Source organism: Puma concolor, chromosome D3 (genome assembly GCF_028749965.1).
Source record: "Puma concolor isolate L17-30 chromosome D3, mPumCon1.1.hap2, whole genome shotgun sequence".
NCBI classification, from domain to species: domain Eukaryota; kingdom Metazoa; phylum Chordata; class Mammalia; order Carnivora; family Felidae; genus Puma; species Puma concolor.
In genome coordinates, this window is record NC_141678.1 from 26,023,487 (window position 1) to 26,040,289 (window position 16,803).

Here is a 16,803-nt window from a genome sequence, read left to right on the forward strand (position 1 = left end):
GCCTCCATCTCTGTGAATCCTCACAGCGGTCTTGCTCAGAAGAATTCTTGGGCCCATTTTACAGATGAGGAAACTGAGGCCCAGAGACAGGAGAGGGCACTGCTAGGGGTGTAGAGCCGAGGCAGGTGCACACCTGGGGTCTCTGCACTGCCGGTGGCTGAGACGCAGAGCTCGTTCAGCTTCCCCGCGGGGCCGTGTGTTCCGGGTCTGGGGCCACAGTCACCCCGACTCTGGTCCCCGGTGTCCTCTATTTCAGACTTGAGCCAAGGTCACCTGCTGGCATGTGATGCCCAGTGTGGGCGGAGGCCATGTTTCTTTGTAATAGTTGTATCGCCTCCTACTTTTATTTTTTAAATTTATTTTATTTTATTACTATTTTTTTTGTTTATTTTTGAGAGACAGAGAGAGAGAGGCTGGAGGAGGAGTAGAGTGAGAGAGACAGAGGATCTGAAGCAGGCTCTGCATTGACAGCAGAGAGCCTGACGTGGGGCTCGAACTCACGAACCGCGAGATCATGACCTGAGCCGAAACCAAGAGTCTGTGCTTAACCGACTGAGCCACCCAGCCACCCCTCCTACTTTTATTTTTTTATGTAAAATCAGAACACCCAAGCCGCGCTCGGGACTATGCCATCAAGTCCGAACCCCTCCCGAGGTGGGAGTGCAGCTTTGGAGGCCCCCCTAGGGGCCCGGGAGTCTGGATGGGAACCAATGATATCTTTATTGACTCTGATTTAATATTTCCTCCAAGTGTCCTTGTAGGTGACAGATCCAGGCAGCTGGGCCGTGGTCACCAATAGGAGCCACACATACCTTTATGTTGTATTTCAGCGGCTACAGACATCTCTTGTCATCGCTGCTTGCACGTTGTATTTGTTATAGGGCCTGCCTCTGGATCTCTTTTTTCTTTTCTTGTCTTGTCTTGTCTTGTCTTGTCTTGTCTTGTCTTTTCTCTTTTCTTTTCTCTTTTCTTTTTCTTTCTCTTTGTTTTTCATTCATTTTTTCTTTCGTTCTTTCATTTTTTCATTTTTCGTTCGTTCTTTTGTTCTTTCGTTCTTTCTTCATTTGGTTTTATTTTTATTTTTATTTTTTTTAATTTTTTTTTCAACGTTTATTTATTTTTGGGACAGAGAGAGACAGAGCATGAACGGGGGAGGGGCAGAGAGAGAGGGAGACACAGAATCGGAAACAGGCTCCAGGCTCTGAGCCATCAGCCCAGAGCCCGACGCGGGGCTCAAACTCCCGGACCGTGAGATCGTGACCTGGCTGAAGTCGGACGCTTAACCGACTGCGCCACCCAGGCGCCCCTCTTCATTTGGTTTTAAATGTTTGATTTATTTTTGAGAGAGTGCAAGTGGGGGAGGGGCAGAGACAGAGGGACAGAGGATCTAAGTGGACTCTGCTAACAGCAGGCAGCCCGATGTGGGGCTTCAGCTTACAGACCGTGAGATCGTGGTCTGAGCCAAAGTCGGACGCTCAACTGACTGAGCCACCCAGGTGCCCCTTACTGGTTTTGATAAATGAGCACAGCGGTCACTTTGTCAGAGCTTTTTTGTTTGTTTGTTTTTTGGTAATCGTGTCCTTGGCCAGATTTTACTATAACTGGTGTCCTTGTGATCCTTGTATTTGATTCTATTTAAAACCTGGGCACCTGGGATGCTGTCGGTTGAGCGTCCGACTCTTGATTTTGGCTCAGGTCACGATCTCGCAGTCTGTGGGTTCGAGCCCCACGTGGGGCTCTGCGCTGACAGTGCGGAGCCTGCTTGGGATTCTCTCTCCCTCTCTCTCTGCCCCTGCACCCCCAGAATAAATGAGTGAACGTTAATAAAAACCCGCTCTTCTCTGAAGGGCTCCGTCGATGTCACAGTCGAAGGGGTCTGTGGCACAGAGCAGGTGGAAGGACCAGTGCGTCGCGGGGCTGCATCCTGACGCTGCCCTGCACCGCCTGGGGGGGCACCTTGCATGCGAATCCAGGGCCCTAAGTAGCATTTCCTCCAGCAGCAGCGTCGAGGGGAGAGGCGCTTAGTAAAAGGCAGCTCGCCGAGCCTCGTCGTGTAACTTCTGAATCAGAGTGTTTGGGCGTGGGACCCAGGGGTGTGCTGCACGGGGGTTTGGGAACCGAGTTGAGGGGGGACATCACAGGGATACAGTCATAGGGCCCTGTCCCGAGTGCTTTGTGCCCTTCATTTGTTTAGTCTCACAACTCCATTAGCAGACCCACTTCACAGATGAGGAAACTGAGGCACAAAGAAGGTAGGTAATACCTCCCCCTCCTACCCCCTCAAGGGCTGCATTAATAATGGACTCCTGCTCCAGGGCTCATTTCCTCCCCTCTGGCAGCTTCTTGGCACAGGAATGGAGGCGGGGCCTCGGGCATGCCTGCGTGCGTGTGTGTGTGTGTGCGTGCGTGCGTGCGTGTGTGTGTGTGTGTGTGTGTGTGTACCCACGAATGTGCGGCCAGTGCAAGGTCCCTTGGGCCTCTCCTGTTTGCATTGTTTACCAGGCAGGGCCCCCCTTACCGTGTTTCCCCTGAGCAGGAAGTCCGGAACCAGGGGCCACGCCAGAGGAGTGGGGAAGGCTGGGAAGGACCTGGGTTCCAGTTCAGGCACAGTTACCATCTGTGTGACCTTGGGCTAGGCACCTCACCTCTCTGAGCCTCACCTTACCCCCTCTGTAAAACGGGGCTGGTAACAGCGTCTATCCCCACGGTTGTTGGTCCAGGAAAGCTCCAGACACACACAAAAGCTTCTCTCCGAGTCTTTATTTACTTGGCGACAGACCAGATGCCACAGGATTCTGTGCACGTGCTTCTTCATTTTTCTTTTAATGGACTATTTGCCCCCCTGAATTTTACGTTTTCCTCTCACCCACCAAAGGCTGGCCACCTGAGGCCTCCCCCGAAGAGGGGGGGGGCGGGGCTAGGACCAGAATATACACCAGCTCCCGCTAGGGCTCACTGCATTCGCGCATCCTGGGCTCGTCCAAGCCCTGCTGGGCGCGTGTGCTGCCCGTACCGTAACCTTGCCGTGCAGGCCAGGGGGTTGGCACACTGTGGCCCGCGGGACAAATCTAGCTCAGTGCCCGGTTTTGTACATCAGAGCACAGCCACACGCCTTCCTTGCTGTGTTGTCTGGAGTTGCTCTCGTGAGTGGCGTAGCTGCGTCTGAGACCGTCTGACCCACGTGGCCAAGGTCGTTGGCTTCCCGGCCCTTCACGGAGGCGATTTGCCGATCCCACCTCGCCGGGCCACCCGTTTTCTCAGATCTTTGTCCACGTGCTGTGAGGACAGTACTCATAATATTAAACGCGCCTAGTTTTGCGTATTGACTCTGTGCCTGGCTTGGTAGAAGTTACGTCCAGTTCCTCAAGACTCTCTTTGGTCTGGGTGTTATTCCCATTTGTCAGGTGGGAACACCGAGGCTCAGAGAGCCACACCGGAGTGACCCAGGACACCCAGCTGCTGACCGGGGGAGCCGGGATATGACCCGCGGCCTCCCCAGTTCCCATCCCCATCTTGTGCCTTAACAGAGGGCTGAACTGGGCCTCTGAGGGGGAGGCCAGACCGCACGTGGGAGCCCCGCTTTGGTCACTTTGGGTAAAAACATCCAAAGATTTGTGTTTTCCTCCTGGGTCCCCTGCTTAGCAGCTGTGTGGCCTTGGGCAGGTGACACCACCTCTCTGAGCTCCAGTAAACAGGTGGTTAATAAGGGAGGGTCAAAAGAAATAATGGGGGTGGCCAGACAGTGAGGACAAAATTCAGTAATGTGTGTAAAACCCTTAGCTTAGTACCTGGCATACAGTAAGTGCTTAATAAGTAAGAGCTAATACTTTTATTTTTTAATTTTTTTTCTTTTTTTTTTTAATGCTTACTTATTTTTTAGACAGAGAGAGAGAGAGCACGAGTAGGGGAGAGGCAGAGAGAGGGGGAGACACAGAATCCAAAGCAGGCTCCAGGCTCCAAGCTATCCACACAGAGCCCGACGCGGGACTCGAACTCATGAACCACCAGACCATAACCTGAGCCAAAGTCAGACACTCAACTGACTGAGCCACCCAGGCACCCCAAGACCTAATGCTTTTAAAGCAGCATGCCAGCCTACCGTCTCTTCTTCCCTTTTTAAGCCCTGAGAATGCTCTCTATGCTCAAGCCTGGTCCAGAGCCCCAGAATTCATTCTGTTTCCTCTTCCTCTTGCCCCGTTGGACTCTGGCTGGCTTGTCTCGGGAGTGGGTCTCCGGAGGTCTCTGATCGCCAGGGGCCCTACCCCAGAGATCACCTGTCTCCTGTCTCCCCAGCTTTGCCAGGGAAGGGTTGGGGCTCGGGGTGGTGAGGTCAGCGGGGTAGGTAGTAGCCATGGTAATGGAATGTTTGGAAGCTGGTTCCCACCAGGAAAGTTTGCAGGGCCGGTGGCTGAGGCCCGGGCACAGGGGTGCCAGGCACCCCTCCAAGGCCACTCTGTAAGTCCGGCGACCTGCCTCCCCGGCCTGGGGAACCTGTTGATCTGCTGAGCTTGGAGGAACCCTGCTGAGTTAGAAAGTTCAAATGAGTTAGACCCCAGATTGGTGTGGTCTCGGTGTAAATGTCCCCTCCCTCTGTGACACCATATGGCGTACCTCCCGGTCCCTGCTGTGGGCATTTCCTTCCGAGCATGTGTCACAGGCGTCATGATCCCACACACTGGTCTCCTTGCTCCCCTCCAGGATGTGAGCTCTATGCGGGCAGGGGTCTCTGTCTGCTGCCCTTGATGTGTCCCAGCATCTGATCAGTGCCTGGCGATAGTAGGTGCTCAATAAACATTTGTGGAATGAATGAATGTGGGTCTAAAGGGGTCTGGAAGACCGAACAGCCCTCTCCCTGCCCCTCCCTTCCAGCGGTCATTTGGGGAAACCCTCGGGCCAGTGCAGAGAGAGAGCAGAGTCCCTTCTGCCCTCCCCGGCTGCCACTGACCATGTGACATTGATGCCAGGGATCTAGGGACATAACCAGATTTGGAAACTGACTTTTCTTCTTACTGAACTGTGTGGTTTCTGCAAACCACTTCAACTCTCCCGAGTTTCAATCTCCTCAGCCTATCAAATGGGGATAAAAGGCCCCACCTTAGAAGGTTCTCCTGCAGCTGAAATGAGAAAGCGAAAGCCAGCCTGTGAACAGCTCCACGTTCTAACTGATTTACAGCTCCCCGCACCCCTACGAGGCAAGATCCTCGTTCACACTGGCTACATTTCAAGTGTCCACGTGCCCCCCCCCCCCGGGAGCCTCCTTTCAGGTATTGCTGTCATCCCCATTTTAAAGATGCAGAAACTGAGGTTCAGAGAGGGTGAGTGACTTGGCAAGGCCACACAGCCAGTAGCTGGTGGAGCCGGGATCTGAGCCCAAGCAGCCTGGCCCCCTACTATACCTGGCATATGATTAAAAACACACTAGTCGCTTTATTATTTTATTACAGAGAAAGAAAGACTGTGACAGTGTGTCTTGGGGAGAAAACTTATCACCAAGCACCACTCCTGTTGGCATTTTGAGTCGATGTATTTCCTTCTTGTCTTTTTTCTTCTTCTGGGGTTTGCGTCTGCCATTCGGTTCGGCCGATTTGGCGGTTTTGCTTTTTGGCATAATTATGCACACGCCGCACCCGCGTGGGACTCTGTCATCCCTAAACTGCAGAACCGGGGTGCCCCCTTGCCACCCCACCCTGCCATTGGGCTGTTGTAAGGACAAATTGAGGTGAAGCACGGAATGCCCTCGGTTTGGTGCCTGGCGCACAGTGGTGCTTAATAAATGCTGATGTTCCTCCCAGAAGGAAAGGAGGCTTCATGTCCACACTCTCTACACCCCCCCTCCCGTGTACCTCATTTTTCTTCCAAGTCAGCGCTGTCCGGTAGAACCTTCTGCAAATAAGGGGAATGTTCCAGAGCAAGGGTCCACGAACTTGTTCTATAAGTATCCACATATTAAGCATTTCAGGTTTTGCTGAGTGCGTGAGGTGGGTTTTGCTGCCTCTCCTTTTCCCCGCAGCCCCTCCCCCTCCTCTTTCCCTTAAAAAAAAAAAAAGTGCAAGCTATTCTTAAGGGCTGAAGGTTGGATTTGGTCCGTGGTTCACTGACCCCATCCTAGATCTGCACTGTCCAGCATGGTAGCCACTGGCACCACACGACTGCTGGGCACTTGAAATACGGCCGGTGCACACAAGGAGCTGAATTTAACATTTTCTTTCGTTTTCCTTAATTTCCTTTTCTGAAATTTATTTATTGTATTCTTTTAATGCTTATTTTTATTTTTGAGAGAGAGAGACAGAGCAGGGTTAAGGGGGAGAGAGAGAGAGAGAGAGAGAGAGAGGGAGAGAGAAAGAATGAATAAATGAATCCAAGCAGGCTCCAGGCTCCGAGCCATCAGCACAGAGCCCGACGCGGGGCCCGAACTCACGAACCGCGAGACCATGACCTGAGCCGAAGTCGGACGCTTAACCGACTGAGCCACTGAGGTGCTCCCACCACTTTTTTTTGGTTTTTTAATTTTTTTCATTTTACTTAATTTAAATTTAAATGCCTTCCGAGGGGTCCGTGCCCCACACTGGACTGCAGCTGTAAATAATGGGAGTCTGGGGCAGCTCTCATCCCCGGCAGGCCTCTCTGAGCACTGTGGCATTTCAAGGGCCACCCGAGGGCACCTGGGCCCCAGCCATCTCGACTCTGGAAGAGCTTCAAGTGCCCTGTCCCTAATTGTTTTTATTTGTTCCAAGAGGCAGGTCTCTGTTGTTGGCCGCCCATCCCCCAGGAGGCTCAGAGGCAGGGTGTGTGTGTGTGTGTGTGTGTGTGTGTGTGTGGCTGGTTGCTGTGGTTACATCTGGATACCCTTCTCCAGCTGTGTTTACGAGTCCTCATCAGCCTGCTTTTTTCCAGGACAGGCACAAACTACAGAGGCGAGGAGAAAGGGAGAGAGGACAGAGAGACACGGTAACAGTCTACACCCAGATAATTTCCAACACGACACAGATACAGTAATAGCTAAAGGTTTCTGAGCGCTCACCGTAAATAGGCCATCGTGAGCTTTCAGCAGACAACAATCCATTTTACAGAACAGGAAAACTGAGGCTCCGAGGAACGGTGATTTATGGAGTCAGGGAGCCGTCCGGCTTCAGGGCTGTGTTCCTAACCACTCCCGCCTCCTGGAAAGGGACCAGGAGCTCCCCGGACTCCGTGTGTAAGTCTGTGGAATAATTTCCCTCGCGAGCCTCAGTCATCCCACCGGTAACATGGGGGAAGGTGAGAATCAGACTAAAACTCCTCACCCCGCCCCCAAATGGTAAGGACACAGCATGACAAGTACACCAGGAGCCCCTTGGTTCCACATTAGCCCGGCTTCCTGCCAGACCCCATCCTATCCATGGCCCCGTTCCTTTACCGCCGTGGTTAAGAGCTGGGCACCCAAGGCTCATGGATCTGGATGGGATCCTGGTTCCCGTGGTCCCCTGGGTGAGTTGCTCTGCCTCTTGAGGTCTTTTTCCTTTCTCGAAAATTGGGATTGGGGTGCCAGGGTGGCTCAGTCAGTTAAGCGTCTGACTCTTGATTTCAGCTCAGGGCGTGATCTCAAGGTTTGTGAGATCAAGCCCTGTGTTGGGCTCAGTGCTGATGTCGCAGAGCCTGCTTGGGATTCTCTCTCTCTGCCCCCCCCCCCCACACTTGCATTCTCTCTCTCTCCAAGGAAATAAATTAAGCATTTAGAAAAATAATACAGGGGCGCCTGGGTGGCGCAGTCGGTTAAGCGTCTGACTTCAGCCAGGTCACGATCTCGCGGTCCGTGAGTTCGAGCCCCGCGTCAGGCTCTGGGCTGATGGCTCAGAGCCTGGAGCCTGTTTCCGATTCTGTGTCTCCCTCTCTCTCTGCCCCTCCCCCGTTCATGCTCTGTCTCTCTCTGTCCCAAAAATAAATAAACGTTGAAAAAAAAATTAAAAAAAAAAATACAAATTAAGAGAAAATTGGGATCATCACACTCTCCTCGTAGGGGGACTAAATGATACAAGGTCCTCACATAGTAGGCATTGGGTCAGTATTAGGTGACAGTGGCAGGATGCTGTCCTACTCTGAGGGCGCCTTATTTATCATAGGCTAGGTATGTGGTGCCCTTTTGGAGTTGGGCAGTGCACAGCCTGTTCAACTGTACCCAGCAGCCCCAGATGGTGATTAGTGATATAATGGTGGTAGTTGTTGCTTATCCTTATGTTTACTTTTCCTGAAGTCCAATGTCCTTGGGCCAAGAGGAAGGGAGAACCCTGGTTCGCAGACACCTGACAGCTCCCTAAGGCAGCAGCACCTGAACCCAGATTCTCAGCTCATACCTCTCTGCCTGAACAGTAAGCCAGTTCGTTCCCTGTAGGACCAGGCGAGTTCAGACTCCAGCTGTTACATCTTGGGCTCAGATGGCCTCCCCCTGCACTCCAACTTGCCCCCCCCAGAAAACTTCCCCCCAAATCACCGCCGGAGGCCCCTGGGGAGCCTGACACCCTCCTCTGCCCCTCTGAGGGGGCCGGGCCCCCTCCACAGCACCCACCCCTCACGCAGCATCTCCTTTGCCTCTGCAGGGGACAGCCGGCGAGCAGTCTCCGTGAGCGGCCACAAGGGCTAGAGCCCAGAGATGACAGTGCCCGGGGGAGGTAAGTGCCTCCAGAAGTCCCCCCGCCCCCGCCCCGCCCGAGCCCTAGAGCTACTCCACTCCCCCGACTTCCATTATGGGGCAGCCAGACTCCCCTGGCCGGTGTTCTCTCTGTTAGAAATGCAGCACTGGGTCCCAGCAGCATGTCGGGGACAGTCCTCTGCTATTTTTCATGTCTTAGAAAGATGATTCTCCTATAATAGGAGAAGGCCGGTTCCCACAGCGGGCAGGGGATTTGGCCGGCATCGCTGAGCAGATTCGAGGCACGGCCAGAATCCAAAGCCCTCTGCGTCCCATCTGACTAGCGTTTCTGGTGCGCTTGCTCATCTCAGCACCTCGCACAGAGTCTCCCCGAATCTCAGAATAGCTCCCTGAGGAAGGGTAATTATTACCCTTCCCTTTCTCTGAGGGGAAAACAGAGGCTCAGAGAGGTGAAGTCCCTTGTCTCGGTCACCAGCTGGCAAGCAGCAGAGGCAGGATTTGAACCCAGGGCTTTAAGAAGCCACGTCTGAGTCTCGTACCCGCCGTCCTCACTGCCAGGACGCTGGGACACTGCCCTTGGCGGGGTCCAGCGGGATAGTGGGGGGTAGAAGACTGGCCCGAATCCCCGGGCTGGGCGCTCTGGCCCCTGCAGAGTGGGGTCCTTGACCGTAGATGGCCAGGAAGTTGCCTTTGGTTTTGTGGGTCCCTGGCTGTCCTTTTTACCACATTGCCCTACTTCTTCTTTTCAAGGCACCCCTTAGGCTTTGCTGTCTCCTGCTTAGGCCTGACCTGTCTGCTTTGAGCTGTTTTCTTCTGGCGACAGAGAGGGGCCTGTCACTGTGTCCTGTCTGAGGACAGGGAACAGCTTGCCTCAGCCTGGTCAGATGCAGGCCTGTCTCTGGCCACACGACCCTAGGCCAGTGGCTTCTTCTCTCTGAGCTGCTGAGGGCGAGGCGTCCCTCCCCGAGGGGTGATAGAGGTGATCCCATTAAATGCTGCTAATGCATAGTAAAAGTTTTAGCTGAGTATGTGCGTCATAAATGTAAGAACCCAAAATTCGTGTGCTTTGGTTTAAACTGAACAGGAATGATCGATAGTAACCAAAACTGGTGTGTTGGTAACATTTTTCTTATTCTGTCCATTCTTCTAGTCCTTTCCCCCTGATATTTAGTATCCAAGTCACTTTCTGACCCCAAATATACACTAGAGAATACACACACACACACACACAAACACACACACACACACACACACGGGCACAGACACTGTACTTACCCTTTCTGGAAACAGCTTCCCCAAAGTTTACCCCTTTTCTTCCTTTCTGTGCATCTCCCATCACCTTCTGGTCCATTCTCTCGTTGCCCACCAAGTGTCAGGAGGAAAGGGTGATTGCTCTAATTTAAACTAAAGTGTGATGGACTGGTCCGCAGGAGCACAGACACTGACATAATAACAGAATTCTAGTCTCAAGTCGAAGAGGAGAATTTCAGTGAGCACTTGAACAAGTTGATAGGTCCTGGGAGGGATTTCCAAGTGGCTTTCTGTCCTGCCCAGCCTGCCTTCTCCCTGAAAGGAGCCCTGGCATTAGATTTCCCCATCCCCAACCCTGAATTCAGGGCACCAGTGAACCCCTGCCATTGTCAGCAGCATATGATAAGCACAGTTTCCTGGGGAGAGGGTCCCCAGCTATTTTCTGATGTCCACGGCGGCCAGTGACCCCAGGCTGAGATTCATCTTTGCTTTCTTAGTTGCTTCTAGAATCCTCTCAGCGTTTGAGGTCAGTGCACCCCACCCCTCTTTGCAGCTGAGGAAACTGTGGTTTAGATGGGGGAAGTGACTCTCCCAAAGCCACACAGCCAGGAAATGCTGAAGCTCTCGACAGCTTGGACCCCGGGGCCGAGATTGCGCATTCCCTCCGTTCTGATATTTACGTCCCGCTTGCTACAGCCCGTGGTGGGGATGCAGGCTGGGTCGGTCCTTTGGTGGTTCCGGCTGAAGCTCGCATCCATCAAGGAACCTGCCTGTGGCCTTTGCACTGGGCATTCCCTTTGCCAGAACACCCTCCTCTCTCTTTCCTACCTGGCTGTTTGAAAACCACCTGTGCACTGTTCAGAACTTGGCTCTGGGGCTGCCTCCTACAGGAAGTCTTCCCTCACCTCCTCGGGTAGAAGCTGTCACCCCCTCCTCCCAGGTGTGGGGCCACCCTCTCCCATCTGGGGATCTTTGCATTCTCTGTCCCCTCTGCCTGGATCAGTCCTCCATGCATCTTCACATGGCCAGCTTCATCCAGGACTCCGCTTGGATGCCACCTTCCCCGAGGGGCCCTCCCTGCCCTCCCTCCTCCTTCCCCTCCTCGATCCCTCTTACAGGGGAAGCCCTTTCCACTGGGTGCCAATAGCTTATGTGCTATCGCTCCCCCGCCCAGCTGTCTTACCCGCTTTCCTGTCCCCAGCACTGAGCACGGTGCCTGGCACCTTTTTTTGTACTTAATACCCATTCACCGAATGAAGACTGAGGGAGTAAGTAGTGATTCCAGAAGAAGCCCAGAACAGGACAGCGTATTCCACACCATCTCCTGAAAAGCATCTCTCACCAAGGCGGTGTGGTCCTTCAGAGCAGGCATTAGAGCTGGCTGGCCCGGGCCAGAATGTTCTACTCCAGCCTGGCTGCTCCCCAGCTGGGCACCTGTGATCAGCCTCTCCATTTCTTGGTTTCCTTCTGTTTTTTCTTATTTTAGGGGGGCGGGGAACACAAGGGAGCAAGGGGCAGAGAGAGAGAAGGGCGGGGGTGGGGGGGAGAGAGAGAGAATCCCCTGAGGGGCAGAGAGAAGGAGAGGGAGAGAGAGAGAGAGAGAGAAGCGGGGCTCACCCAAAGTGGGGCTCAAGCTTACCCAAAGCGGGGCGTCTGTTTACCCGAAGCAGGGCTCAAGCTTACCTGATGTGGGACTCGAACTCACGAACCGTGAGATCGTGAACTGAGCCGAGGTCAGATGCTAAGGCACCCAGGTGCCCTCGGTTTCCTTCTGTTTCTACGGCCGTCACGTCACAGCACTTGGAACCTTGTCCTGCTCATTCAACCAAGGCACATCCCCCAAATACTTACGAAGCACCTGCTAGGCACCAGGCTCTGTGCTAGACTCTGGAGAGCCCGCCGTGAACAGGACACACAGAAACCTTGTCCTTGCAAAGTGGGCGTGCTGCTGAATTCGGACATCCCAGGGCATTATTATTTTCCATACTTTAGTAGTCAATTGAAAAATAATTCTTACGGGGCACCTGGGCAGCTCAGTCGGTTAAGCATCCACCTTCTGCTCAGGTCATGATCTCGCGGTCCGTGAGTTCGAGCCCCGCGTCGGGCTCTGCACTGACGGCTCAGAGCCCGGAGCCTGTTTCAGATTCTGTGTCTCCCTCTCTCTCCGCCCCTCCCCCACCTGCCCTCTGTCTCTCTCTCTCTCTCTCTCTCTCTTTCTCTCAAAAATACACGTTAAAAAATTTTTTTTTTTTTAATAATTGTTATTCTCCCTCTGTCGGATGAGGAATACGATCGCAGCGTGTTTGGCTAGGGCCGGCAGCCCCCCGAGGCCTGCCTGACTCCTGCCTCCCTCTCTCTCCCCAGATGCGAGTCCCGCCCGCCCTCCGCTGACCTGGCGCTAAGGCCCACCCGCCACCCCGGGCCCAGCATGCGCCTGTCGGTGCGGAGGGCGCTGCTGGCGGCCAGCTGCGCCCTGGCCCTGGTGCTGGCGGTCCAGGTGGGGCAGCAGGTGCTGGAGTGCCGCGCGGTGCTGGGGGGCCCGCGGGGGCCCCGGCGGGCCATGCGGCCGGAGCAGGAGGACCTGGTGATGGTGGGCGCGGACCGCGTGGAGTACCGCTACGGCAAGGCCATGCCGCTCATCTTCGTGGGCGGCGTGCCCCGCAGCGGCACCACGCTGATGCGCGCCATGCTGGACGCCCACCCCGAGGTGCGCTGCGGCGAGGAGACGCGCATCATCCCCCGCGTGCTGGCCATGCGCCAGGCCTGGTCCAAGTCGGGCCGCGAGAAGCTGCGGCTGGACGAGGCGGGCGTGACGGACGAGGTGCTGGACGCCGCCATGCAGGCCTTCATCCTGGAGGTGATCGCCAAGCACGGGGAGCCGGCGCGCGTGCTGTGCAACAAGGACCCCTTCACGCTCAAGTCCTCCGTCTACCTGTCGCGCCTGTTCCCCAACTCCAAGTTCCTGCTGATGGTGCGCGACGGCCGCGCGTCGGTGCACTCCATGATCACGCGCAAGGTCACGATCGCCGGCTTCGACCTCAGCAGCTACCGCGACTGCCTCACCAAGTGGAACAAGGCCATCGAGGTGATGTACGCCCAGTGCATGGAGGTGGGCAAGGACAAGTGCCTGCCCGTGTACTACGAGCAGCTGGTGCTGCACCCCAGGCGCTCCCTCAAGCTCATCCTGGACTTCCTGGGCATTGCCTGGAGCGACGCTGTTTTGCACCACGAGGACCTCATTGGCAAGCCGGGCGGCGTGTCCCTGTCCAAGTGAGTGGAGCCCTCGCCCTGCGCCCACGGCCCCCTGGCCCGAGTCAGAGGCAATGGGTGGGCAGAGTGCCACTGTCCCTCTGAGCCTCAGCTTCAGCACCCGCAGAAGCGGGGCACTCACTCTTGCCCTGTTTCTGAGCCAACCAGCAGATGCGAATGTGCTTTGCAGTAAGTCGTAGCGGGCGAAGGTTACATTCAGAACACGGATCTGGAACCAGGTTGTCTGGGGTCCGATCCCGGCTCAGCCACCGCCTGACTGTGTGCCGCTGAATGAGTGACACAGCCTCTCTGTGCCCCCCATTTCCTTACCTGTAGCGCAGGGATCTAATCGAGCAGCCTTCTAGCTACCTGGGAGCATCAAATAGGTCAAGACACGTTAGGTGCGATTATTTCTATCATTATTGTCACCATGGTAGCATAGAGACCGCTTTTATCGGCCCGCTCATTATCCTCACCCTCATGACCACGTAATGCGTGCCTGAGGTGTAGTAAGCACTGAGTTAAGCCCCCAACACACGTTATTCCTTTAATTCCCAACCTGAGGGCAGGAGAACAGCTCTTATACCCATTTGACAGGCGGAGAAACTGAGTCGCAGCGAGACGTTACCTGAGGCCACACAGCTGGCAAAGGGTGGTGCCAGGATTTGAACCCAGGTCTGCTAGACTCCAGGGTGTGTGCTCGCAAGCTCTCCACACCCCTCCTCCTTCTCCCCTTCTGTCCCTTCCTCTCTGCCTTCCTCCTTTGGGGAGGCCGTCCCTCTCCTGAGACCCAGAGCGCTTGAACAACGCAGGATCGGAGGGTGCCGTCTGTCTGTCTCCATCCCGATCTGGCCCAAGCATCCCTGAGAGGCCAGTGAGAGAGCAGTCCTTCCCGGGACAGCGCCACCTCCTTTCCCTCATGGCTGGGCCCTGTCAGACCCCATCCCCAAGAGCTCTTGAGCCCCGAGCAGAGCTGGGGACGTACAGCAACTCTCCCGGCAGTGACGTGCCCACGTGCCCGGTACCCCAGCCAGTCAGTGCTGGGGCTGGGATCTTTGTAAATTAGCCAAAAAATCAGATAACTTAAGGAATATATCTTTACTGTCGGAGATTGAGACGGTTCCCCCGGGGTAAGGAACAAGAACCCAAAATCCCACCTTCCAGATTTTGATCTGTGACCTGCTGGTCCTTTGTCAGGGGCTGTTGATAAAACCGGAGTCCTCCTGAAACAGGAACATGTTTCCCTGTAACCTTTCTTCGCTTTGTGTATGGGACCACCTGTCCGCCGGGCCCCAGCATGCCACCGTGACGTCATTTTGGACGGCTGTGTAATATTCCACCCCATAGAGCACAGCATTCTGTCTCACGCCTCATATTTTGGAACACGTTGGTTCTTTTTTTTTTTTTTTTATGTTTATTTATTTTTGAGAGAAAGAGAGCACAAGCAGGGGAGGAGGGGCAGATGGAGACAGGATTTCAAGCAGGCTCCGTGCCGACAGCAGCGACCCCGATGCAGGGGCTCCCATGAACCGTGAGATCGTGACCTGAGCCGAAGTCGGATACTTAACCGACCGAACCACTCAGGCGCCCCGGGACATGTTGGTTCTTTACTCAGATCAAGCATGTGTCCCATTCATGTTGTGGGATGCACCTGTGTCCCTTCTGTCTCATAAAATCCTGGAGGTCCGCACACTCCAAACCCTTGCTCTTACCGCCCGTCCCCACCACCCCCCCCCCCAGCCTCCCCGCTCTCCTCACTCCTGGTCCCACCTTCCTTTTGCCACATCTTTTTGGGTTTTGGTCTTCTTCCCAATTTCTCTCTTCATTGGGATGGAAGCACCTGGAGACAGGGCCTGGATCCTGGGAGTGCCCCACCCTCCGCCGTACAAGGCCCTCGGACAGCGACCGGTAGGGTCCTTGTGATTCAGACAGTGCGAGAAGCCCGTCCTAGGGGCGAGCGAGGACGCACGTCCCAGGTGGTGGTGGTTCCACGGTGACCGCAGAAGTGATAGCAACCTAAGTGGCCACCGTTAGGGGCTGGAAAAATACGCTCTGGAGGGATGCCACACAGCTGGAGAAATGGAGGAGGTGTCGGGTGCGAAACGAAGTTATCAGCTGATACAGACAGCGTATTATTGCTGTTTTAAAATTGCAGACCAACCATAGGTATTCCGTGGATGTGTGTGTGTGTGTGAGAGAGAGAGAGAGAGAGAGAGAGAGAGAGCTAGTGCTTACTGAGACCCTACAACGTGCCATCGCCTCGTCTGTCATTAACTCATTTACTCCCCAGGACAGCCCAGTGAGGTGGGCACGATCATTATTCCCATCGGTAGATGAGGACACGGAGGCTCAGAGAGGTGAAGTAACCCCCCCCAAAGCCACGCAGCGAGTGTCGTTACAGCTGGGGTTTGAACCCAGGCGGCCCGGCCCCCGAGTCTGCCCTTGGCCACTCTCCCATTGAGAGCACAGAAGACAGTATTGAGCGGGTGGACCCCCAAATGCTAAGATTGGGTTTCGGTAGGGAGCTGATAGGCTGGGAGGGGGCGGTCCGTGTTTTATAATTATTTCTCCAGAACGAAATACCCATCTTAGTCACAGAAATAAAACGTTATTTTTAAAAAGTTGGAGACATCAAGGGAGCAGGATTTTAAGTGCTCACCGCCTTCCACTGTCTTCCAGTTTCCAGTTTCTGGCCACAGAGGCTCTTATCGTACAGAGGAGGGCTGAGGAGGGCAAGTGACTTGCCCGCAGCCTCACAGCCGAGGCGGGCACAGGTGACCCGGGTGCCATCTGGGTCTTCCTGTGCCCCCTGCGGCCTGTTTTTTCTCCCCAGGATCGAGCGATCCACAGACCAGGTCATCAAGCCCGTGAACCTTGAAGCGCTCTCCAAGTGGACCGGCCACATCCCTGGGGACGTGGTGAGGGACATGGCCCAGATCGCCCCCATGCTGGCGCGGCTCGGCTATGACCCCTACGCAAACCCACCCAACTACGGCAACCCCGACCCCATCGTGGTCAACAACACCCACCGGGTGAGTGCGTGTGCTCGCGCGGAGACGTGCTCCCGGCCTGGAGCGGGGGTGGTTGTATGTGTATGACGGCCGTTTTTGCTTGGGCCACAGGGAAGCTCAAATCCAACTGCTAGCCTTTCTACCAGCAGGTCCATGTGTCCTGATTTCATCCTATTTCTCTGTTCTCTTTTACCCTCTCTCCCCCCATTTCCCTGGCTATTTGTCTGTTTAGAAAGTACTTCAAGGGGCGCCTGGGTGGCGCAGTCGGTTAAGCGTCCGACTTCAGCCAGGTCACGATCTCGCGGTCCGTGAGTTCGAGCCCCGCGTCGGGCTCTGGGCTGATGGCTCGGAGCCTGGAGCCTGTTTCCGATTCTGTGTCTCCCTCTCTCTCTGCCCCTCCCCCGTTCATGCTTTCTCTCTCTCTGTCCCAAAAATAAATAAAAAACGTTGAAAAAAAAAAAAAAAAAAAAAGAAAGTACTTCAAGTCTTTGTTGAGGCTGAATAGAAATAAACTCTTGGTCACTTTATTGCCCCCTTAAATTTTTTTTTTAATGTTTTTATTTATTTTTGAGACAGAGAGAGAGCATGAGAGGGGGAAGGACAGAGAGAGAGGGAGGCACAGAATCCGAAGCAGGCTCCAGGCTCCGAGCCGTCAGCAAAGAGCCC

General features: G+C 54.7%; 1 protein-coding gene across 3 annotated transcripts in view; it reads left to right on the forward strand.

Annotated features, from left to right (window-relative positions):
- Nucleotides 1–16,803, forward strand: part of TPST2 (tyrosylprotein sulfotransferase 2) — a 53,662-nt gene that overhangs the window by 27,143 nt on the left and 9,716 nt on the right. For all 3 annotated transcript variants that reach the window (XR_015242382.1, XM_086682187.1, XM_086682186.1), the window contains 3 exons: nt 8,574–8,645; nt 12,242–13,147; nt 15,960–16,158. Coding sequence is in view for 2 of the 3 variants with exons in the window: in XM_086682187.1 (XP_086538313.1) it covers nt 12,306–13,147; nt 15,960–16,158 (1,041 nt within the window). In the remaining variant the exon portion in view is untranslated. The remainder of the gene's footprint in view (nt 1–8,573; nt 8,646–12,241; nt 13,148–15,959; nt 16,159–16,803) is intronic.